This window comes from Pimephales promelas, chromosome 17 (assembly GCF_988280905.1).
Source record: "Pimephales promelas chromosome 17, fPimPro1.hap1.1, whole genome shotgun sequence".
Taxonomy (NCBI): Eukaryota; Metazoa; Chordata; class Actinopteri; order Cypriniformes; family Leuciscidae; genus Pimephales; species Pimephales promelas.
In genome coordinates, this window is record NC_142785.1 from 33,896,978 (window position 1) to 33,917,644 (window position 20,667).

Consider the following 20,667-nt stretch of genomic DNA (forward strand, 5'->3'; position numbering starts at 1 on the left):
GCTCCGATTGGTCGGCTGGAGCAGTGTGTTGTGATTGGTCGAGCGCTGAGTGTGTTTGGGAAATGTCCCGCCCCTTTCCATAACCGCCAGTTTAACACACTACTAACTAACTCAACCAGGCCCCGCCCCTTTATTCTGCGCATAAATTATTAGTGTCCCGGAAGAGTTTAAGAGAGTCCAAAACATCCACTGGTTAAAGATCTACTATAATATTTTGAATTTTTTGTGATTTCCAATGCATCTTTTGAAGGACTGTTAATGGAGGGAAAAAGCTTTGTTGGTTTTAACATGCTGAACTTTGACCCCTGGTTTCATGTGTCCACAAAACATATCACACAGTAAATAGATCAATGTCACTAACGAGCTTAATATCCATATTATCAGCGAGTGTTTCTGTGCCTGTTTACCTCATGCTGAGGAAGAGCTCTAATGCTGCGTATTAATATCAGGATCTCCACTGAGAATATTATGCACCAGTTCAATATTTCAAATCATATTTCAAGAAAATATGCATTTTTCCTGCTTTGCTGTACAACGATTGAATTGTTCTTTGCATTGAATTAATATTGTTAATGAATTTACGAGAATATGCATTTATGGCCGTCTGTGATGATGTGTCCCTGCCTGCGTGTTTATATCCGAAGCAGATTTTATTATGAAATTATGAAACGCTATTTTGTAATGCATCCGTTTTCCTGAATCAAAACACTTTGCACAGTTTTGTGTCAAATGTCCTCAGGTGTTTTCCTGTGTTTGGAGTGTGTGTGTGTGTGTGTGTGTGATGCTTTATGAAAGAGCAGTTGTGTGAATCTGTTCCTCACAGATGTGTTTTGTTATAAAAGAATGTTTTATAAATTCAGTTTGATCGTGTTTCATTCACACTATTCTATGCAAATATTTTATTTTGCACAATTCCTATGAAAAATTTAATTTACAGATTTTCTAATATTTCAGATCAGTAGATTGATTTCTAGAATGTAAAAGCATAATGACGTGATTTGTATTTTTTTTTTTTCACATATACGTGTCTTTGTGGAACCTTTACAAGATTATCTTTGCCTATTAAATCCTTTTTGGATCTAATTCCATCAAAACAAATTGATTAATATTTTACTTTTTAAAATGGCTCACACACTACCTATACATTTGAATAAGAAAATAAATAATTGAACAAATGTTCTTAATTTAATGTAATGTTCTATGTGCAGCGCTTGTTTTCACCGCATGGTGTCGCCAAAGTCAAAGTTTATTCGCCACAATCCTAGTTTCTATGAGCTCGATTGGCGTTTCTTTCATAAATAACTCTCTTTAGATGTAGACAAACAATCATTGTAATCCATTAATACATTTCAATCTATTTCTCTAAATGGTTATCATATTATCTGTTGTTTAATTCCTCTTCAGTGCGTCAGGGGGAAATGAGTTCATAATAATTGCAGATATTGTTTATTTGTGTTTTTGTGTTGTGATTTCCCACTCTCATCTGATGGCGTTCCTCAGACACTGTGTGTGTGTGTGTGTGAGAGAGAGAGAGAGAGAGAGAGTGTGTGTGTGAACAATAGTGTTTCCTCATGGCTGCAGGTCATGATGTCTCACATCTGTAACGGATATGTGTGTGTAGAGCAGGAACAGCAGCCGAAGAGCATTGTGTCTTTCTGCTGACTCTCATCTCTGAGGTCAATGATCTTACACACACACTAACACACACATAAACACAAACACTCTCTCACACTAACTCTCTACCTCTCTCTCTCACACACACACACACTTTCTCTCTCCCATACACACATAAACACTCTCTCTCACACACACACACACACAATGTTACTCAAAAATATATTTCAAAAATTCCCATAATATTTACAGTACCGATTAGTATATTTAATTAGTGGTGCTCAGGTAAATATAATGATATGTTATTATATTAATCAACCACAGTATTCTGTCAGCGTAAAGCTGTGTGTGAGTCGTGACTCGCTCCTTCACTGACCGTCACGGTCACACGTGTGTCATTCTCTCCACTTCCGGTCCAACTTTTGCTGCTTCCGGTGTCTGAGCATCAAAACTCCCTCGCTGTCCTGACAACTGGCTAATGTCAACTAATCAACAGGTAAAAAATTAACATTGCCAAAGCACACACGATACTCATATGTTTGATACAATGATAATATCGAGAAGGAAAGGGCATAAAAGTACTTGCTTGTATTTAAATTAATATCTATAATAAGCCGAGCCTTCAAGTTCACTCGGTTCTAGTTCTGACTCGAGCAGTTCAGTCAGTGAGTCAGTGAATCGGTTCGTTCGAAGCTCCTCCGAGAACCGAGTCTCTCAGCGGGTGTGTTTGCACTGCGTTTATTCTGGAGTTAACTGTGTTCTTTGTCAATCCTCTGATTAGATTAGTGGGTGTGATGAAGTTGGCTTGGTTTACTCATCAGGATCAATAGTTCACCTTTGAAACTCTGCATACATGTGAGAGAATAGCTTATCGTGTCAGAACAGCGTCCTGATTTGTTTAGAGGCCTAAATCGAGTTTGACTGAAGATCTGGCGACTCACGGGCCTTGAGATGATCCCTGAGTCTGAGCTGAAGGACTGCGGGGTCTCAAGAGCACACACACACACACACACACACACACACGTGCATTGTGCACCATATTATAGACTCAAACACACCATATAGACACACATCACATTCAGTACACACACACACTTATGTGCACCATATTATAGACTCACACACACACACACACACACACACACACGATTCCCAGAGAATATGTGAGAATCCCTCTCATGCAATCGAGTTCCCTTTGGATACTCCTGTGCCGAATGCCGGGATGATGTGCATGTTGTGGGGCGATAAAACACACTCTGTGTTTATGAAGATTGATGGAGTGATGCAGCAGAGATGACCAGCAGGGGGAGATGCTTTCTGTTCAGCTTACTGACACACACACACGTTTACAGTGGATGATGTGCATGTGCCTACAGTATATGTATATCAATAAGCAACATGCTCTCAAACTCCAGACCCAGCTCAGATTATGAAGCACGGCTTTAGCAAGACAATTTGATATCTGAAAATATATATTTCTGAATGGCCGTAATTCCGTAATGAAGTCAGTGCAACAGAAGAAGCTGGACTCTCAGTTCTCTCAGCAGAAAACTGCTGTGACAATTTTATAATACAATTTTTCACTCAGAAATGACTAGTCAATTTCAGAATGGATTATAAAGAAATGGCAAGTATTGAATTAAAAATGAAATTTTGAAATAGACTGAAATTGTTTTTTCTTGTTAAACACAAACATATGCCTACATAATAATACATTGAAACTGAATAATTGCATATGTTTTTATTTTTATTTTCAAAATTCTGACCAAATCAGACCAATACTGTATACAACACACACAAAAAAAACGTGATTAAGTCCAGATTTGTGTCAAAACCAATTTAAGTATTTTTCTGGATAAAGTTTCTAATGTGTATTTATCAGTTTTTATGGCTTTTGCTAATAGAGTGGCGAAGTTACGTCACTCTGTAGGCCAATGTGTGATGTTGAGCGAACAGTCGCATGACATTTACGCCTCATCTGATTGGCTCAAAAAAGTTTCAAAAGGATTTTGGGTGTGTCAGCCGAGCAGCGGCCATTGAGATGAATCAACGGAGAACATCAAGTACATTGGAAATACAAAATTCTGTATTTAATTCAAATCAAACAGTGATAGAAATTTGTCTTAGATTAAAAAGGCTCACAATCACACACATCGCAAAACACAAAATAAAGGTTAAATAAAAAATAGAAATAAATAAAACTCAATAACATCGCTGTCGATTGGGCACAGCTGATTGGCTATTGATAGCCAATGGTGCTTAACATTCAAATTCTTGCCTACCGAAGCACGCACACACACACCAGCTCCACCTGCATAGATCCACAGGTAATGTTGCATCAGTGTTTGATCAGATGATTTAAACATGTCCGATTGTCTGTTCTGCTTTTCTGTATGGTCTCATTGTGTCATTAAGCACTCATTAATACCCTGACGGTGCACTTTAAACACACACACACAGACGGGCAGACAGATCACTTCTCTGAACGCTCTCTGTTTGAGTGTGCCGTTTTGAAATGACCCAGTCTTGGCTGATCGCTCACGGCTCATTTAGAAAGCAGAAGTGAAACGCTCCCCTCTTTCCAAATCCCTCACACTCGAACACGAGCAACAGACAGATCTGTCGTCCTCTGATAGAGTGTGTTTGGGTCCAGACAGACATATGCGTCGCCTGATAGCAGCTCCTGTGGGTGTTCTCCTCCGATGCGCGCTCTCTCTTCTGCAATCTGATCACACACAACGAAGCCCTAAACAAACTCTGACTGAAAGGAAGTGATAAACAGCGTTTCCTGTAAAGCGTTGGCTATGATAACAGGTCTCATGGACGGCAGTGTGAGTCAAGGTTCTTCAAATGAAAGCCTTTTTCCCTTCGCCACAACAATCGGCTGTGGTCAGAGGTCACGCTGGAAACAATAAAGACACACTCGCCGTTCCCGACGCGGAAAACATTCCTGCGGGGAAAACCAAAACCTGAACGAGATGTATATACGAAACACCTTGTTCATTCTGTCCGTTCATTAACACACGAGCGTCGTCATCCAGGCCTGAAGTTCACATTACCTCACACACACATCTAACAACACACTCTTTTACTGCCACTGCTCACACAACTTACCTGTTATTATCAAATAAATGTACATAATGTTCATCTGACGTTTAATTGACTCTAAAATGTTTTTTTTTTATTATCCTTGAATTTAGTTTTTCATTTGTTTTTGTTTTCTGTAGGATTTACGTCACCACAAAATTATTTTTAGCAGTGTAAATATTCTTAAATCAAGATACGGTAACTAGGGAAGCAAAACAGCGTGATATAGGCCTATTATGTCTTGTTTCCTGAGAAATGTTTAAAAATGAAGTGAGTTTTTGCTTAAAATATAGCCTAAGCCAATATCTGCCAGATCAGAAAAAAATTCTGACCTCATTGGCAGATGTTTGTTCTTGTTTTATCCACAAACTCACTTTCTTTCTTTTTCCGGTCTTAAATCATTTTGCTTCTCCAGTAAATGTTATTGATTCAGGGTTGTTATAGTTAAAACCCGTGTTATTAGCGACACCAGTGGCCGTTAAGTGGAACTGCAGTTACTTCCGGGTTCTGGACTGGCTGCAGTAACACGTCTCTGTCCATGCGGGGGCGCTCGCGGTCGAGTGCAGAATGAATGGGAGTCAACGGGGTTTCACCCCCATAAATCCGCTTTTCTCAGGATGTTATTTTTTGTCAAGTAATTCGAAAGTTGCATTCAAAAGGGAGGGCTACGATAATACACTCAGCTGAAAATTGCATTTTTAAGTTCACTTATCTGTTCTAAAAATCCGTTCAAAACTGTGATGACGTCACACAATAGCAGAATGCTAGCGTGATCCGGCCAACAACGGCCTAACCTGTAAGAAATCAAAAGGACATAAGTACTCGTTGATTCGACTTTTGGCCTATAATCTATATTGAACTTGCGGAATCAACAATAAAATCTATGTTAATTTAACGACAAGCAGGTGAAAGAGACACATTTAGCCGTTTAGCCCCATAGACTCCCATTCATTCTGCTCTCGCTCATGATCACCTCCAGTGGAATTCTAATGGAACTGCAACCAGGATGATGCACAACGGGCCAAGGCTCTCCGTTAGACGGGCTCTGGTAGAAACTTAATGCTCGTGCTCGTGAACACGTGACGCACGCGATAAACACACGACAGGACACATTTACATTATAGTACAAAATGTCTCTTCCGGCATTATCCTGAACATAAACTTTCGGAGGCGTCACATCCTTTTGAATTTCCCGGCAAAAACGACCCGGGTCCTTCACCGTCTACGCAGGCACTCTGGTCTACAGGCTTTCATCGACAACCTATGAAATCGAGGGATGATTACAAGCTAAAAAGCCATTAATACATATAAATTCTCGTATAACTCATTTAAACTTATTTTATTTGATCTAGTTACCACAACTGTGTTTCTAATAGTCATTTATGCACTAAAATAACTCAAACGAACACTAAAATTTGGTATTTAAAAATATATAAATATTTAAAAAATATGTGTGTATATGTACACACATACATAGTATATACAAGAAAAATACTTTAAAATTACAATTAAACAAGAAAATAAAAATAAAAAGTATTAATAACTATAATAGTCTCTCAATGATACTCAAATAATCCTGACTTTGATTTTTCTACTGGAAAACGACTGCATATTTTTAAAAAGCGCATGCATATCCATAATGTGTTCATGATGTTCTTAGTGTTTTTTCCAACATTGCTGATTGTTTAATTATGATGTGTATAAAGTGCTTCCCTGTGACTATCGTTAGTGAATCGCTGATATGATCAGTATCTGCTTATGGTTGTGTGATATTAATGTGTGTCTCTCTTTCATCACTGGAAACACTGACTGGATGTTGCAAGCGCAGCGCAGACAGACTTCAGCTTCCACCTCGCTTGACCTCTGACCTCCATCGCCAGGCTGGCGTCTCCTCGAGTGCCGGATCTCCTCATCGTTGCATAAGAAACAGAACAGAAATAACATGAGGTCAGCAGACAGACACACACACACACACACACACACACACACACACACACACCAGGCTTCAGCAGTTCAGGACAATTCAGGAAAACCAGTCGTTCATCTGCGCATCATCACTGATGTTATGATTCTTCATATTGCTCTTAATAAGCTGAAGACAGACAGGTGTTTTGAGATTTGCTGTATGATGTCATATCCTGAAACATATCTTGTGCTTGAGTGTGTTTGAATTGGTGTGCAGGATTTGCATGAGACCTCATGTGTGTTATTATTAGACGCTGCTGTTGTTGAGTGTTTTAACTGAGGCAAAGATCTCAAAACATCATGTGTGTGTGTGTAGTTATGATAACTCAGAGATTGTGAAATGAGAGTGTGAGGTGCTGCTGTAATGACACTGATTGTCAGAAAATAACACTTATAGAGACGAGATAACACTTTTAAACACTCACACATCTTCATTTCTCTGTTTCTCTTGCTGTCATTCTACAACACACACACACACACACACACACACACTCGCGGGCGCAGTCAGTGTGAGAGTGTTTTCTCAGCTCAGTGATTAGGATCTGGTCAGTGGAGCGACTCTGTTCTCCTCGACTCCTCCAGTCACTGTGAGAAACAGCAGCAACACGTTATCTTCTTCACAGTGATCACACACACACACACACACTCACACACACTCCACTTCCCCAAAGCTGCGGACTTTCCATCAGTCTAAACCTAGAAACGCATTTTATTTAATTGTTTTCATAATTTTAGCTCATTTTGTCACAGTCAACTTCAACTTTTCTGTCATAATTATTAATTTTCGAGCCAGAATTTTGACTTTCTATCATAATTATGGCTTATTATGTCATCATTTTGACGTTTAATGATTTTTTGAGTTTACATTTTCACATAGTGTGACAGAATATCAATAAATGAGTTTTTAGCTGATAACCATGATACACTAATGTGCTGGACATGGCCTTCGAAAGCTGTTTCACACACACACACACACACACCTGATGCAGTTCCGTGTGTTTCCTCTAGAGGCGCCATCATCTCACCTCGAAGAGTTTGTTTCTGCCTGTTACACTATCATCACCTCATAATAACTTCAGCATTACAAGACCGAAGTGCTTCTTCAGGCCTTCAGCTGTGTGTGTGTGTGTGTGTGTGTGTGTGTGTGTGTGTGTGTGTTCACTGAATCTGCTGGTCACTCGGCGTTCCTCAACACTAATTTAACAGCGTTTCCTCACATTCTCATCTGTGTTTCAACTTCTAGTCATAATTATGCATTTTAAGCCAAAAATTTTGACTTTCTATCATAATTATGGTTTAGTATGCAGTCATTTTGACTTTTAATATCTTAATTATGACTTAATTAAGCTCATAATCATGATTCATAAAGCCTGTAACACTATTAGCTCGTAATAACTTGATCATCAGGAGACTTCTCTGATCCAGAAGAGCTTCTTCAGCTAAACCTCTCGTTCTGCTGTTGAAGTGAGGTTTTAAACGTGTGTGTGTGTGTGTGTGTGTTCACTGAATCTGCTGGTCGGCCGGCCGGCGTTCCTCAGCCCTAATTTAAGAGCGTTTCCTCACATTCTCATCTGTGTTTTCACAGCCCGCCGTGGGCCAAAGGGGAAGCAAAACAAATTAGCCTCCATTGTTCGTAGCCCTGAGTCTCCCAATAACAGTATTTGTGGAAACATACATGCAGGAATAACTTCCTGTGCCGCGGATTAATCGTCTGAGGACGACAGAGCGAGCACTTACAGCTGAGCCTTGAACAACACACTCTCTCTGTCATCACTGAGACACAGCCCTGCATTTCTGAGGAAACTGTGTGTGTGTGTGTGTGTAGCAGAGAGAGAGAGAGAGAGAGAGAGAGTGAGTGAGAGTGTGTATGTTTCTGTTTATATTACATTGGACCAAATGTCCCCACAAGTATAGTAAAACAGCAGATAAATCACACTCAGTAATGTTTTCTTGAAAATGTAAAAATGCAGAATGTGTCCTGTGAGGGGTCGGTTTAGGGATAGGGGAAGGGGATAGAATATACAGTTAGTACAGTAGAAAAACCTTACGGTGTGTGTGTGTGAGTGATTCAGTGTGTGTCCAAGCACAGGATTTATTTGCTCAGCGTATAGAGTCAACAGCGCAAGAGAGAAAGATCTCTTCTCAAAAATACACACATGAAAAACCCCGACTGAAGCGTTCAGAGCGACTGGAACTCGTGTGTGTGTGTGTGTGTGAAAGCAGTCCGTCACTTAATCAAGGTCATTGAACAAACCTGTTTATTGAGTATATACTGTATATATAAAATTGAGACCTGTTTCAAAATGTCTTTCCTTTTGCTTCATCAAGCTGTTCATCAACTGTGTGTGTGTGTGTGTGTGTGTGTCTGAACCCTTGGATGACAGGAGCCAGCCGTGAGGAACCGCAGCTCTTCATGTCCAGACGACAGTCTGATGTTCCTCCACTTCACCATCCTGAACGAGGTACTCAACTCACTCTCTCTCTGCTACACACACTCTCACACACACACACACACCTGAGATAAGAGTGTGTGACTGAGGCGTTCCAGCGCTGATACAGTAACGGTGTCGCGTTTATGACTCCAGTTTCTTGTTTGAGACGAGAGGAATATTTCCTGTTCATATTAAACACAGCGTGACTCTGTAAACTCAGATATTACTGTACACCTGACCCACTGTAACTATGGCAACTACTGTACACCTGACCTACCGTAACTACTGTACACCTGACCCACTGTAACTATGGCAACTACTCTACACCTGACCTACCGTAACTACTGTACACCTGACCTACTGTAACTACGGCAACTACTGTACACCTGACCTACTGTAACTACGGCAACTACTGTACACCCGACCTACTGTAACTACGGCAACTACTGTACACCTGACCTACTGTAACTACGGCAACTACTGTACACCCGACCTACTGTAACTACGGCAACTACTGTACACCTGACCTGACCTACTGTAACTACGGTAACTACTGTACACCTGACCTACTGTAACTACGGCAACTACTGTACACCTGACCTACTGTAACTACGGCAACTACTGTACACCTGACCTACTGTAACTACGGCAACTACTGTACACCCGACCTACTGTAACTACGGCAACTACTGTACACCTGACTTACTGTAACTACGGCAACTACTGTACACCTGACCTGACCTACTGTAACTACGGTAACTACTGTACACCTGACCTACTGTAACTACGGCAACTACTGTACACCCGACCTACTGTAACTACGGCAACTACTGTACACCTGACCTACTGTAACTACGGCAACTACTGTACACCTGACCTACTGTAACTACGGCAACTACTGTACACCCGACCTACTGTAACTACGGCAACTACTGTACACCTGACTTACTGTAACTACGGCAACTACTGTACACCTGACCTGACCTACTGTAACTACGGTAACTACTGTACACCTGACCTACTGTAACTACGGCAACTACTGTACACCTGACCTACTGTAACTACTGTACACCTGACCTACTGTAACTACGGTAACTACTGTACACCTAACCTTCTGTAACTACGGTAACTACTGTACACCTGACCTACTGTAACTACTGTACACCTGACCTACTGTAACTACTGTACACCTGACCTACTGTAACTACGGTAACTACTGTACACCTAACCTTCTGTAACTATGGTAACTACTATACACCTGACCTTCTGTAACTACGGCAACTACTGTACACCTGACCTACTGTAACTACTGTACACCTGACCTACTGTAACTACGGCAACTACTGTACACCTAACCTTCTGTAACTATGGTAACTACTGTACACCTGACCTTCTGTAACTATGGTAACTACTGTAACTGTATCTATCTATCATCCATCCATCTATTTATGTATATTTATACATAAATATATATAAATATTTATATTTAGTCTTGTTTGTCATATTTTATTTCACTGGGACACACACTGGGACACACACTGGGACAGGAGCTTAAAATGCTGTTTGAGCTGCTTTTGAAAAATAACAAATCACAGCTAGCAAATATGTACTTCTGAAAGTGTTTTTTGTTATATGAGGTTTAACCCAGCAACTGAGTGTGTGTGTGTCTGAGAGTGTGTGTGTGTGTGTGTGTGTGTGTGTGTGTCTGTCTGAGAGTATGTATGTGTGTGTGTGTGTGTGTGTGTGTGTGTGTGTGTGTGTGTGACTGTCGACCTTGAGTACATGGACACTATTTATCTGAGGCTGATAAATTAATGAGTCTCTGTTTGCGCTGAGAATCACGGAGACGCCGCTGAGTGTGTGTGAGTGTGTGTGAGTGTGTGTGTGACGCTGAAACACGACAAACCCATGAAAGAGAAGAGAAAATAAAGGACAAAAGAAGAACGAGGATGACAAAAACCCAAAGATGTCTGAGAGTAAGAAGTGCTGTGAAAACACTCACCTGAAACGTCACACACACACACACACGCACACACACTTTTACTTAGCTATGAAAGAACACTGATCATAGACCAGTTTGTATATAATGACGACAAACTCGATGAACTCAAATAAAATGTATCATTTCATAAGTAATATTCTTTTGCTCTGGTTACACACTCTTAAATATAGATTTCATAGCAGAACCAAACAACCTCTCAGTGATCAATTCTACACAGACCCTTTTTCTAATATTCTAAAAAACCTTTAATGTCAATAAATAGCTGAAAACATTGAAACGTCCCTCAAGAAACGTGTACCAAAAACAAACAAGTATTACATTTGTGTTTACAGGCTCGTTTCATTGCTGTTACAGTCGCAGTGTGTGTGTGTGTGTGTGTGTCACTACAGCAGAGAGAGAGAGAGAGAGCGAGAGAGAGTAAGAGAGAGAGAGAGGTCCCTAATTGCTTTGGAAAGGCCTAATCACTGTATCCATAATCTTTAATGGAAGACTTGTTATCACGTGTATCACTAACAGGATGAATAAATCAGGCTGGTGTCTCTCTCCCCCTCTCTGTCTCTCTCTCTCCATCACACACTCCTTCATAACCGCTTTCATCTGAGGAACAAACAGGCCATTAAGAGCCCAGAAGTCTGCCATCATGGAAAAGACTGATTGGAGTTTAAACACACACACAGCAGGGCAGTAATGAGGCTGAAGAGTCCGGCTAATCGTTGTGCTGGAGCGATCAGCGCGGGTCCGAGCCGAGCGTGTCCGGCCGCGGGTCAATATTTGCGCAGTTGTTCTGGAGGCTCCGCCCACCGCCGGCCTTCGGGCCCGGGGAGAGGAGGCTGAGGAGGGCATTCCTCCGGCGGCTCGGGGGACATCACTCAGACCCTTATTGTGCACTCGAGTGTGTTATTTGCTTTTCAATTAGGCCTAATTCAGGCTTTTATATCTCGGTCAGGATGAGTTTCTGCTTCAGTGTGTGTGCTGTAAAATGGCGACTGTGTAAACTCACATCAACAGCGGGAGATCGTAAATATCTCGTCTCCAAACGGCACTGGAGGGTCAGTGAGGACAGCCGATGACGGCAATAAACCAGCTTGAACGTGATATATATATATATATATATATTGGTATTGAGCTTTGTGTGTGTGTGTGTGTGTGTGTGTGTGTGTGTTTGAGTGTGAGACCCTGAAGAACATCTGAACAGTAATGGACATCTTGTTGTCGCTTTTGTTTCTTTGAATTGTTACTTCTGCAAAAGTCTCCATATGTTCTATAAGCTTTTTGTAAAAGAAAACAAGATGAATGGATGTTAAAATAAAATAAATTATAAATAAATTATATAAAATAAAATTGCTATGAAAATAAATAAATTAATAAATATAATTTTTTTGTTTATTTAGCTATTAATATTTGTCTCCATTTTATATATATTTAATTTCTCTCTCTCTCTCTCTCTCTCTCTCTCTATATATATATATATATATATATATATATATATATATATATAGCCTATATCATACAATAATTACATTTTTTATCGGATTTTTTATTTGTATGTGGAGACAAAACAAATAGATAATTAAAATTATTTCATTAGGCCTATACTACTCGTTTTAATTCGATGTATATTTATATTCTACACTCTAAAAAATGCTGGGTTGTTTCAACCCAAATTTGCGTCAAATATGGACAAGCCCAATTGGGTTAAAAATGTAATTTAAAATTTTAACCCAACTTCAACTTTCACTTTCAACTTCAAATTTTTTATTTACATTTGAACCCAACATTTGGGTTTGTCCATATTTTACCCAAATTTGGGTTGTAACAACCCAGCATTTTTTAGAGTGTATGTATATTATTATCTAAATTGTTGTTTTAGTCATATATATATATATATATATATATATATATATATATATATATATATATATATATATTCTATTATTATATAGGCCTATATTATTTTAATTTGTTTTTTTTATTTGAAGACAAACACACACTCATATACTATAATATGATATTTAACATTATTTATTTATATAGTTTTTCTTTGATTATATCTGTATATAGGCATTTGTATTTATATATTTATTTTTTATGTTTATTTTACTTTTAAATTGTCACGTTCAATTCAGTGTGTGCCTTTTGTTTGTAATTGTTTGTAATTATTTACTAGCAATTTCTGTGTGATATTTGTTTGTTTTCCCCGAATAACGCAATAATGCCGCGGTGTCAGTCACACACTGTTCTCGGACCTGTGAAGCATTGCTCAATTCAGCCGATGTCGATGATCCTGCTGTTGGTTTTGGATCAGGATCACTCTCTCTCGCGAGGCTATTGAACTCTCTCTCTCTCATTCATCGCAGTTTTCCAATGATTAACCGCATGATTATCAGGAACTCGAGGCTGTTTGTCCTGGAGAGACTGATAGCGCGCAGAAACTGTTGTGCTGATCTCAGAGCTGTTGTTTCATTCAGGAAGCGATAGAGTTTAATTGATTTTAATGACTAACAGATAATCTTACATGATGACTCCATCAGGAGGATTGTGGATGAACAGATAAAACACTAATAACACTGATAAAACTAATAACACAAGTGATCATTTATCATGGCTCTATTGTGTTCACATCAGATAAAGGAAATGACATCACTCGCCTTATTAATGATGCACTTAAAAACCGTTTCATTGTTTGTCACTCCTTTATTTGAATGTGGAAATAAAAATAGGCTATAATAGCAGACAGACACGCGTTCTCCCCAAAAAAAATTGTTTATTGAATAACACAATATTTACAACACATAACAATGTCCCGCCACAACACAGACACAGCTTCATCACGTGACATCTAGATCAGAATCTACACATCCATTAAGTTAACGCTGTGTCTCAAATGTACAGTATAGCCTATGATACAGTATTTACAGCGCGCGCCCTGACGGACTCATAACTGCGGGTTTATGGAGTTGATCGAGTCCTCTTCGATGTCCAGCAGCTCCTGGTCGGAGTCGTCGGACGCGTCGGAGTCGCGAGTTGCGTCGGGACTCGATCTGTCGGAGTTTCTGCGCTCGCCCGAGTCCTCCGCGTCTCTCCTGCCGCTCGCGGGGTTCTCCTGTTCACACACACACACACACACACACACACACACTGAGCTTTGGATTCTGTTTTGAGCCTTTTATGTGAATTTAATTTATTTTCTAATTCACGTCTTTTTTTCTTTTTTTTGAAAATAAGATGAATAGCCTAATTATAAAGAAATAGGCAATAAGAAAACATTTTAGATAGGCGAATACGATTTGTCAATATTTTAGTATAGCCTACGCTATATAAGGCATAATTATTATTACACATTATTATTATTATTACATAATTACAATATTATTGATCTGTGTTGTAGCCTACTATGTTATCACTGTGAAGCTGCTTTGATACAATCTGTATTGTGAAAAGCGCTATATAAATAAATGTGACTTGACTTAATGATAAAATAATTACAAATAAATATGAAATAAGAAAACATTTTAGATTGGCTATTAATTGGTGATTAGCTAAATATTAATTGTAAATATTTTGTGTAAAGATGTAGGAAATTAGATAGGCTAGTAGTTATAATTGCAATTTTTAAAAATAGGCCTGATTATGAATAAATAGGAAAACAATTTTATCGTAGAATTATTACCGTTTAAAAGTTTCGTTTCGTTTATTATTTCTTGTTTTGGTTATTTTTGTTTAAAACGAACAGTCAGAAATTCTAATTAATGATAACACGTGGATGTAGTAGGCTATTAATATCTAATAAGTAGGCTATTTGACGAGTAATATTTTTACCGTCTGAAATATTTTTCGTTTAATTTCTTTTTTTTAATTTATTTTATTCAAACGAACAGCCAGACATTATATTAGCCTATTACTAAATTATATTTGAGCAACATTAGCCTAGATAACACATAGGATTTTATACAACTATAAAATAATAGGCTATATTTGAAATATTTTTGAGTTTCGTTTTATTTTTATTTTAGTTGTTTTTTTATTTAAACGAACAGACAGAATTTCTAGTATCCTATTACTAAATTATATTTTAGGAACATTATAACACATAGGCTATGATTTTGTAGGCTATTACAACAATAAAATTATAAATTTGACGAGTAGATGTTTTCTTTTTTGCCGTTTAAAATATCTTTGAGATTTGTTATATTTATATTTATAAATCTCTACACAAGCGACGAAAACTACCAAAACGAATTATTGCTATAATGAATAACAACACTTATGAAAAATAGGCTACAATAATAAAAGAAAAATAAATAAAGCTGCAATAGGACATTAAGGACATTAAGATTATGACTTTCAAAAGAAGACACCCTTAGCTATTATAGGCGATTGTATTTTTTTTCCTTTTGTCTTATTATTATTATTTATGTTTTAGGAACATCGTAATATTCATTATTATTAGGCCTATTATTATTATTATTATTATTATTATTATTAATAATATTATGATCACAGTAGCCTCTCTTTGAGGTTTCAGACAGGTGTTTTCGCGGAGAAATGACCCTCACCTGTTTCAGTCTCCTCCACTTCGCCCGCCGGTTCTGGAACCAGGTTTTAACCTGTAAAAGATGACGTCATGAAAACACAGATCAGAGAAGCGCTCGTGCAGGGCCTGATGAAGGTGAAAGTGAAGATGATGAAGGTGGGGATGAAGATTAAGATGAAGGTAAAGATAAAGATGAGGATGAAGGTGAAGATGAGGATGAAGATAAGCTCGCCTGTCTCTCGCTGAGCTGGAGCATCTTGGCGAGCCTCTTCCTCTCGGGTGGAGACAGATACTTCTGGGTCTCGAACTTCTTCTCCAGCTCGATGGTCTGGTCGTTGGAGAACCGAACCTGCCCGCCTTTCCTCTTGTGGAGAGGCCTCTGGATGAAGGGTGTCCACAGCAGGGGCTTCCCTACACACACACACACACACACGCTCAGTATCTGCTCGGACTCTCTGTGTGACAGCCGAACATCCGTTGAAAGCTCGAGTTTATGAGCAGAGAAACTATGGCAAAATATCCGCCAATGTGTTTCCTGTTGGTTAATCTGAACATCCGTCCAATAATCCTCAAACACACACACACACACACACACACACACACACACAGGAAACCCAGATTCATCCCGTTCGGAACGCGCGCTAACAACTTTACAGTTTTAAATTGAGTATAGCAACATTTTTTTCTTTTCTTTTTTTTAATCTATTTAAACTTACAACATTTCTGTAATTATGACTCTTTTTTTAAGTTTCTCTAAATTCTTAAATATTGTCGTGCTCAGTAATTAAATTCAAAGTGATAGAATGGGATAAAACTTCACGCTTCGTGATATTTGTTTTACTTCAGGCATCAATTCAAGATAGGCTATATTACATATAAATATATAAATGTATTTTTAAAAATTGTTTTGTATGGATCTAGTAGGCTAAATATAATTTTATAATATAATAAAATTTATGTATACTATTCTATGTATAGCCATATACTAATTTATATATATTATATACATAAATTAGAGATTTGTTTTTATATATATATATATATATATATATATATATATATATATATATGTAGCCTATAATATTTTATTTCAAACAAATCTGCATATGCTAAACACGTTTATATATTAATCAAATCATATTTGCATTAATACAAATTCTATGATCTCCGTTTTTTTTTTAGGCTTTTGTTTTGGGAAAAGCTTCTACTCGATAATTCGTTTCTCGAAGTTCATAAAACAATTTTATTGGCCAGTGATTACATTTTTTGAAGTGATAAAAAAGTGTAATGACCTGAAGAATTGTTCAAATATATTAGACGATAAACATGTTTAACGGCTGTATGAATTAAACCATATTTGCCATAAGCAGACTCTGATAAGCAGACCTCTGATTTGCGTGTGGGCTGAAGTGTGTGTTCAGTTGTGTGAGCTGTTAAAAGGGTTCAGCCCATTGAAAGGAAACGAACAATCTGTAAAAAACGGATCCCGGCTATCAGAAGTCGAGTGTTTCCTGAATATGTGTGTATTGAGGATGTGGATAAAATAATCAGCAGCGCGCACGAGTCCTGCTCCAGGAAAACATCTCAGCTTCTGAAACACACACACACTCCTATCGAGAACTCAAGGCTTCCGGAGAGAACGGAAAGGGTCAGGGTTTGCTGAACACAGGCAGTTTAACCTCATCTACCTCATCTTCCTCCTCCTCATCATCATCATCTGAGGAGTCTTCCTCACACACACACACACACACACACACACATGACTCCTCCGTGTTGATATGTAGGATCAGGGTCACAGTAATGCGCTTTGAACTGCAGTTTCGAAATCAAGAAGCGCTTCCTCCTCGGTCAGTCTGGGTGATATTATTAACCACGAGCTGTTGGTAAACACACCTCACATCGGAGCTTTCTTTCGCCAAACGGAACCGATTTTCAGGAAATTTCACAATATAATAGCCAGTGAATTAAGCACAGCATATTTGTGTTGTTGTTGTTACACAAGAACTTTTGCTGGTTTGCGTGTTTACGCCGCAAGAAATGTTCAATGATAATAAAAACCGCGACAAACCACTTAAAAATAAAGCTTTCAAACGGATGATTTCGCATTTCTGGTTCAATTTCAGTGTGAGGAACATTTGAACTATCCAAAGAATCATTTTCCAGCTTTAATGGATCCATGGATGTTAAAGGTCCTTCATAACTGTAATAAATGCGGTTATGCGTTACAAGTAACGGAATCAGATTACTAATTTTAAAGTTTCTGCTTGAAGAATTATTCACCCCCAAAACATTCACACAAAGCATCATAATTTGATACAATATCCTAATGCCCACATGAAGGATTCAGCTTGTTAATGTTACATAGACATCTTGTTGTTGTTTTTTGTTTTTTGCAATGCATGAACGGGATCAGATTACTTAAACTAAACCAAAAACCCTCATAATATATTAACACAACTCCACTAGGCCCATGACACAAATAATGATATTTTCATACAGACTGCGGTAACGGAATCAGACTTTTTACTCAAATTATTCACTGTAAAAAAAGAAAAAAAACATCCCATTAAAATTAAAGCTGTCAAGTACAAAGTGATGTCACTCCAGAATCGTTCAGTACTCAGTTCAACGTGAGGAACATGCCGTAAAGAACCTTTTAATGCCCTAAAGAACCCTTTCCACCTTTAATGGTTGCATAGATGCTTTATTTCAATTATTTTTTAAGAGTGTTGGTTTGTGAGTCCTCAATATGTCACCGCACATGATATTATCAGCAAGCACATTCCCAGCATTAGCAACACATGACAGAAAGGATTTCAGTCTCACCCAGCGGGTCGTGTCGGATCAGCGCGTGCGTAAAGTCTCCGACGGAGCGTTGGAACGGGTAGATGGACGCGTAGGTCGCCGCGAGCGCGTGCTGCGTCAGGACCGGGTGTATCGGCGTGGGCTCGTAGATCGGGGTCCGGTAGGACGGGATCAGGCTGGTGAAGCACGAGTTCGGGGACGGCAGGGTCGGCGTCGGCGCGAGCGGGGCTGACGCGCACGCGTTCCGGCCCAGAATGTCCTCGATGTAGAAGGGCGTCGGGTGGACGGGCGGCGCGGGCGTCGGCGCGTAAAGATGCGCGTGCGAGTGCTGGAACTGCATTGTGTGCTCTCGGTGGGCTGCTGTCAGTGCGCGTGCACTTGTGCTCCTGCGTCCATGTGTTCTGAGTGAGTGAGTGAGAGTGTGTGTGTTTGTGAGTGTGTGTGTGGTCACTGGCGAGGGAGGTGATGATGCCTCACTGAGGGAGGAGAGTAACGGGTCAAACTTCCTGCAGGTATGCGAGCTCTGATTGGCTCTCCGAGAAGAATGAGATGAATGGGGAAAGTCAGGATGCACCTGGAAACTGAGTTCATGAATCTGAGAGAAGAAGAATAGACATTTTTTATTAAAATCACACAAAGCCCAATAGCATTTCATTAGGCTCGCAAGAAGGATTTCGGTTTCACGCAGACTGCTGTAACGCGTTACAAGTAACGGAATGTGATATTTAAGGGTTTCTCTCTCAGAACATTTTCATTAAAGTCACACAAAGCCTCATCATTTAATTGCACTTTATTAGGTCCACATGAAGGATTAAACTCGTTATGACACAGAAACAGAACTTGTTTTCACACACACACTGTAACGCGTTACGGAATCAAATTACTGGTAAAAGCATGACGAAGTATTCACATCATTTTCGTTTAAGTCGCATAACTAAAGAAAAGCCTCATTGGATACACTCTTAGAAGAAATGGTTCTATTTAGAACCAGAAATGGTTCCATCCCCCGCTTCATATGGAACTCCAAAATGGTTCTATATAGAACCATTTTTTTTTGGTAAAAGGTTCTATTGGCCAAGTAAGGAACCCTATAGGGTTCTATATAGAACCCAGAGGATCCCTTTTTTTAAGAGTGTATAGAACCTTTTAGGGGTTCCAAATACGTAGCGCTGATAGAACCTTTTAAGGTTCTATATAGAACCTTTTCTTCTAAGAGTGTAGCTTATATCATTAGGCTATATGAAGGATTCAGTTTGTGATGAAAATTTTTTTTTTCTCGAACTGTAAAAAATTACCTCAAAACAGAAGTTGGAGTTTTACATTAAAGTAAATCAAAAGGGGAGTAATTCACAGCCCGAAATTCAATTCACCAGTGACGATGAAGAAAATAGCGATTAAATTTTAAAGTGCATAGTAAGTATTTTAATTATAGTCAAATTAATTTGAATAAAGATGTTATGATGTAAAAGTTTACGCTATTTCATGCAAATTAGTGCAATGACAAAACTTTAAATAATTCATTAAATTACACAATTAAAACAAATAATTGTTTTTAAATACGTTATTTTTGTATTACTTTGTATTAATTTTTACGGATATTTTATTTATGCGTTCAATTATTTTTATGTATTGATTTACAGATTTATTTATACATTTAGGCTATTTATTGGTACTTTTCCGTGTGCAAATGAGGCCATAATAAATAATCTAAATTAGGAATAAATGACTTCATAAAACAGATAATTAATTTAAAATAATTTATCTTTGTTTTAGCCTACTTTCTGTTTATTTTTATTTACTTTGTATATTTATTTTAACAGTTATTTTTCTTCATTTTATTTATTATTTATGCGTTCCATATGCATTGTATATTTATTTCCATGTGTATTTATTTCCAGATTTATTTATACATTTATTAATTGGTAGCCTACTTTTCCGCGCACATGAAAATGAGGGAGGCAATAATAAATAAATATACAAATTCAAAACTTTAATGTTCGTGTCAGAAAGCAGAAAATGACATAAAAAATAAACCCATGAGAAACATTCACTGGAACAACTGATTAAATAAATGATACGCGCTAATGAAAGCATGTCGATATACATCTGCACACGGGAAATGTTCAGTAATTATATTTTCTCTAAAGAGTTACTCGATTATAATCAGCCCATTACAGTGACAATGAAACACGCTATGAATAGGCACTTTTCATTGATCTACTCACAGA

General features: G+C 38.3%; 2 protein-coding genes across 2 annotated transcripts in view; one reads left to right on the top strand and one right to left on the bottom strand.

Annotated features, from left to right (window-relative positions):
- Positions 1-855, top strand: part of LOC120462656 (ras-related protein Rab-37) — a 5,727-nt gene extending 4,872 nt beyond the window's left edge. Inside the window, exon 9 of the mRNA XM_039651278.2 lies at positions 1-855. This exon is cut by the window's left edge and continues 817 nt beyond it. The gene's annotated coding sequence lies outside the window, so the exon portion shown is untranslated.
- Positions 856-13,844: 12,989 nt separating this feature from the next.
- hhex (hematopoietically expressed homeobox) lies at positions 13,845-18,886 on the bottom strand. The gene is made up of 4 exons (XM_039651346.2): positions 18,461-18,886; positions 15,867-16,045; positions 15,657-15,707; positions 13,845-14,203 (listed from the first exon to the last, which is right to left on the bottom strand). The coding sequence occupies exons 1-4, from the start codon at positions 18,777-18,779 to the stop codon at positions 14,036-14,038; spliced, it is 717 nt and encodes a 238-aa protein (XP_039507280.1). The 5' UTR covers positions 18,780-18,886; the 3' UTR covers positions 13,845-14,035.
- Positions 18,887-20,667: the final 1,781 nt, after the last annotated feature.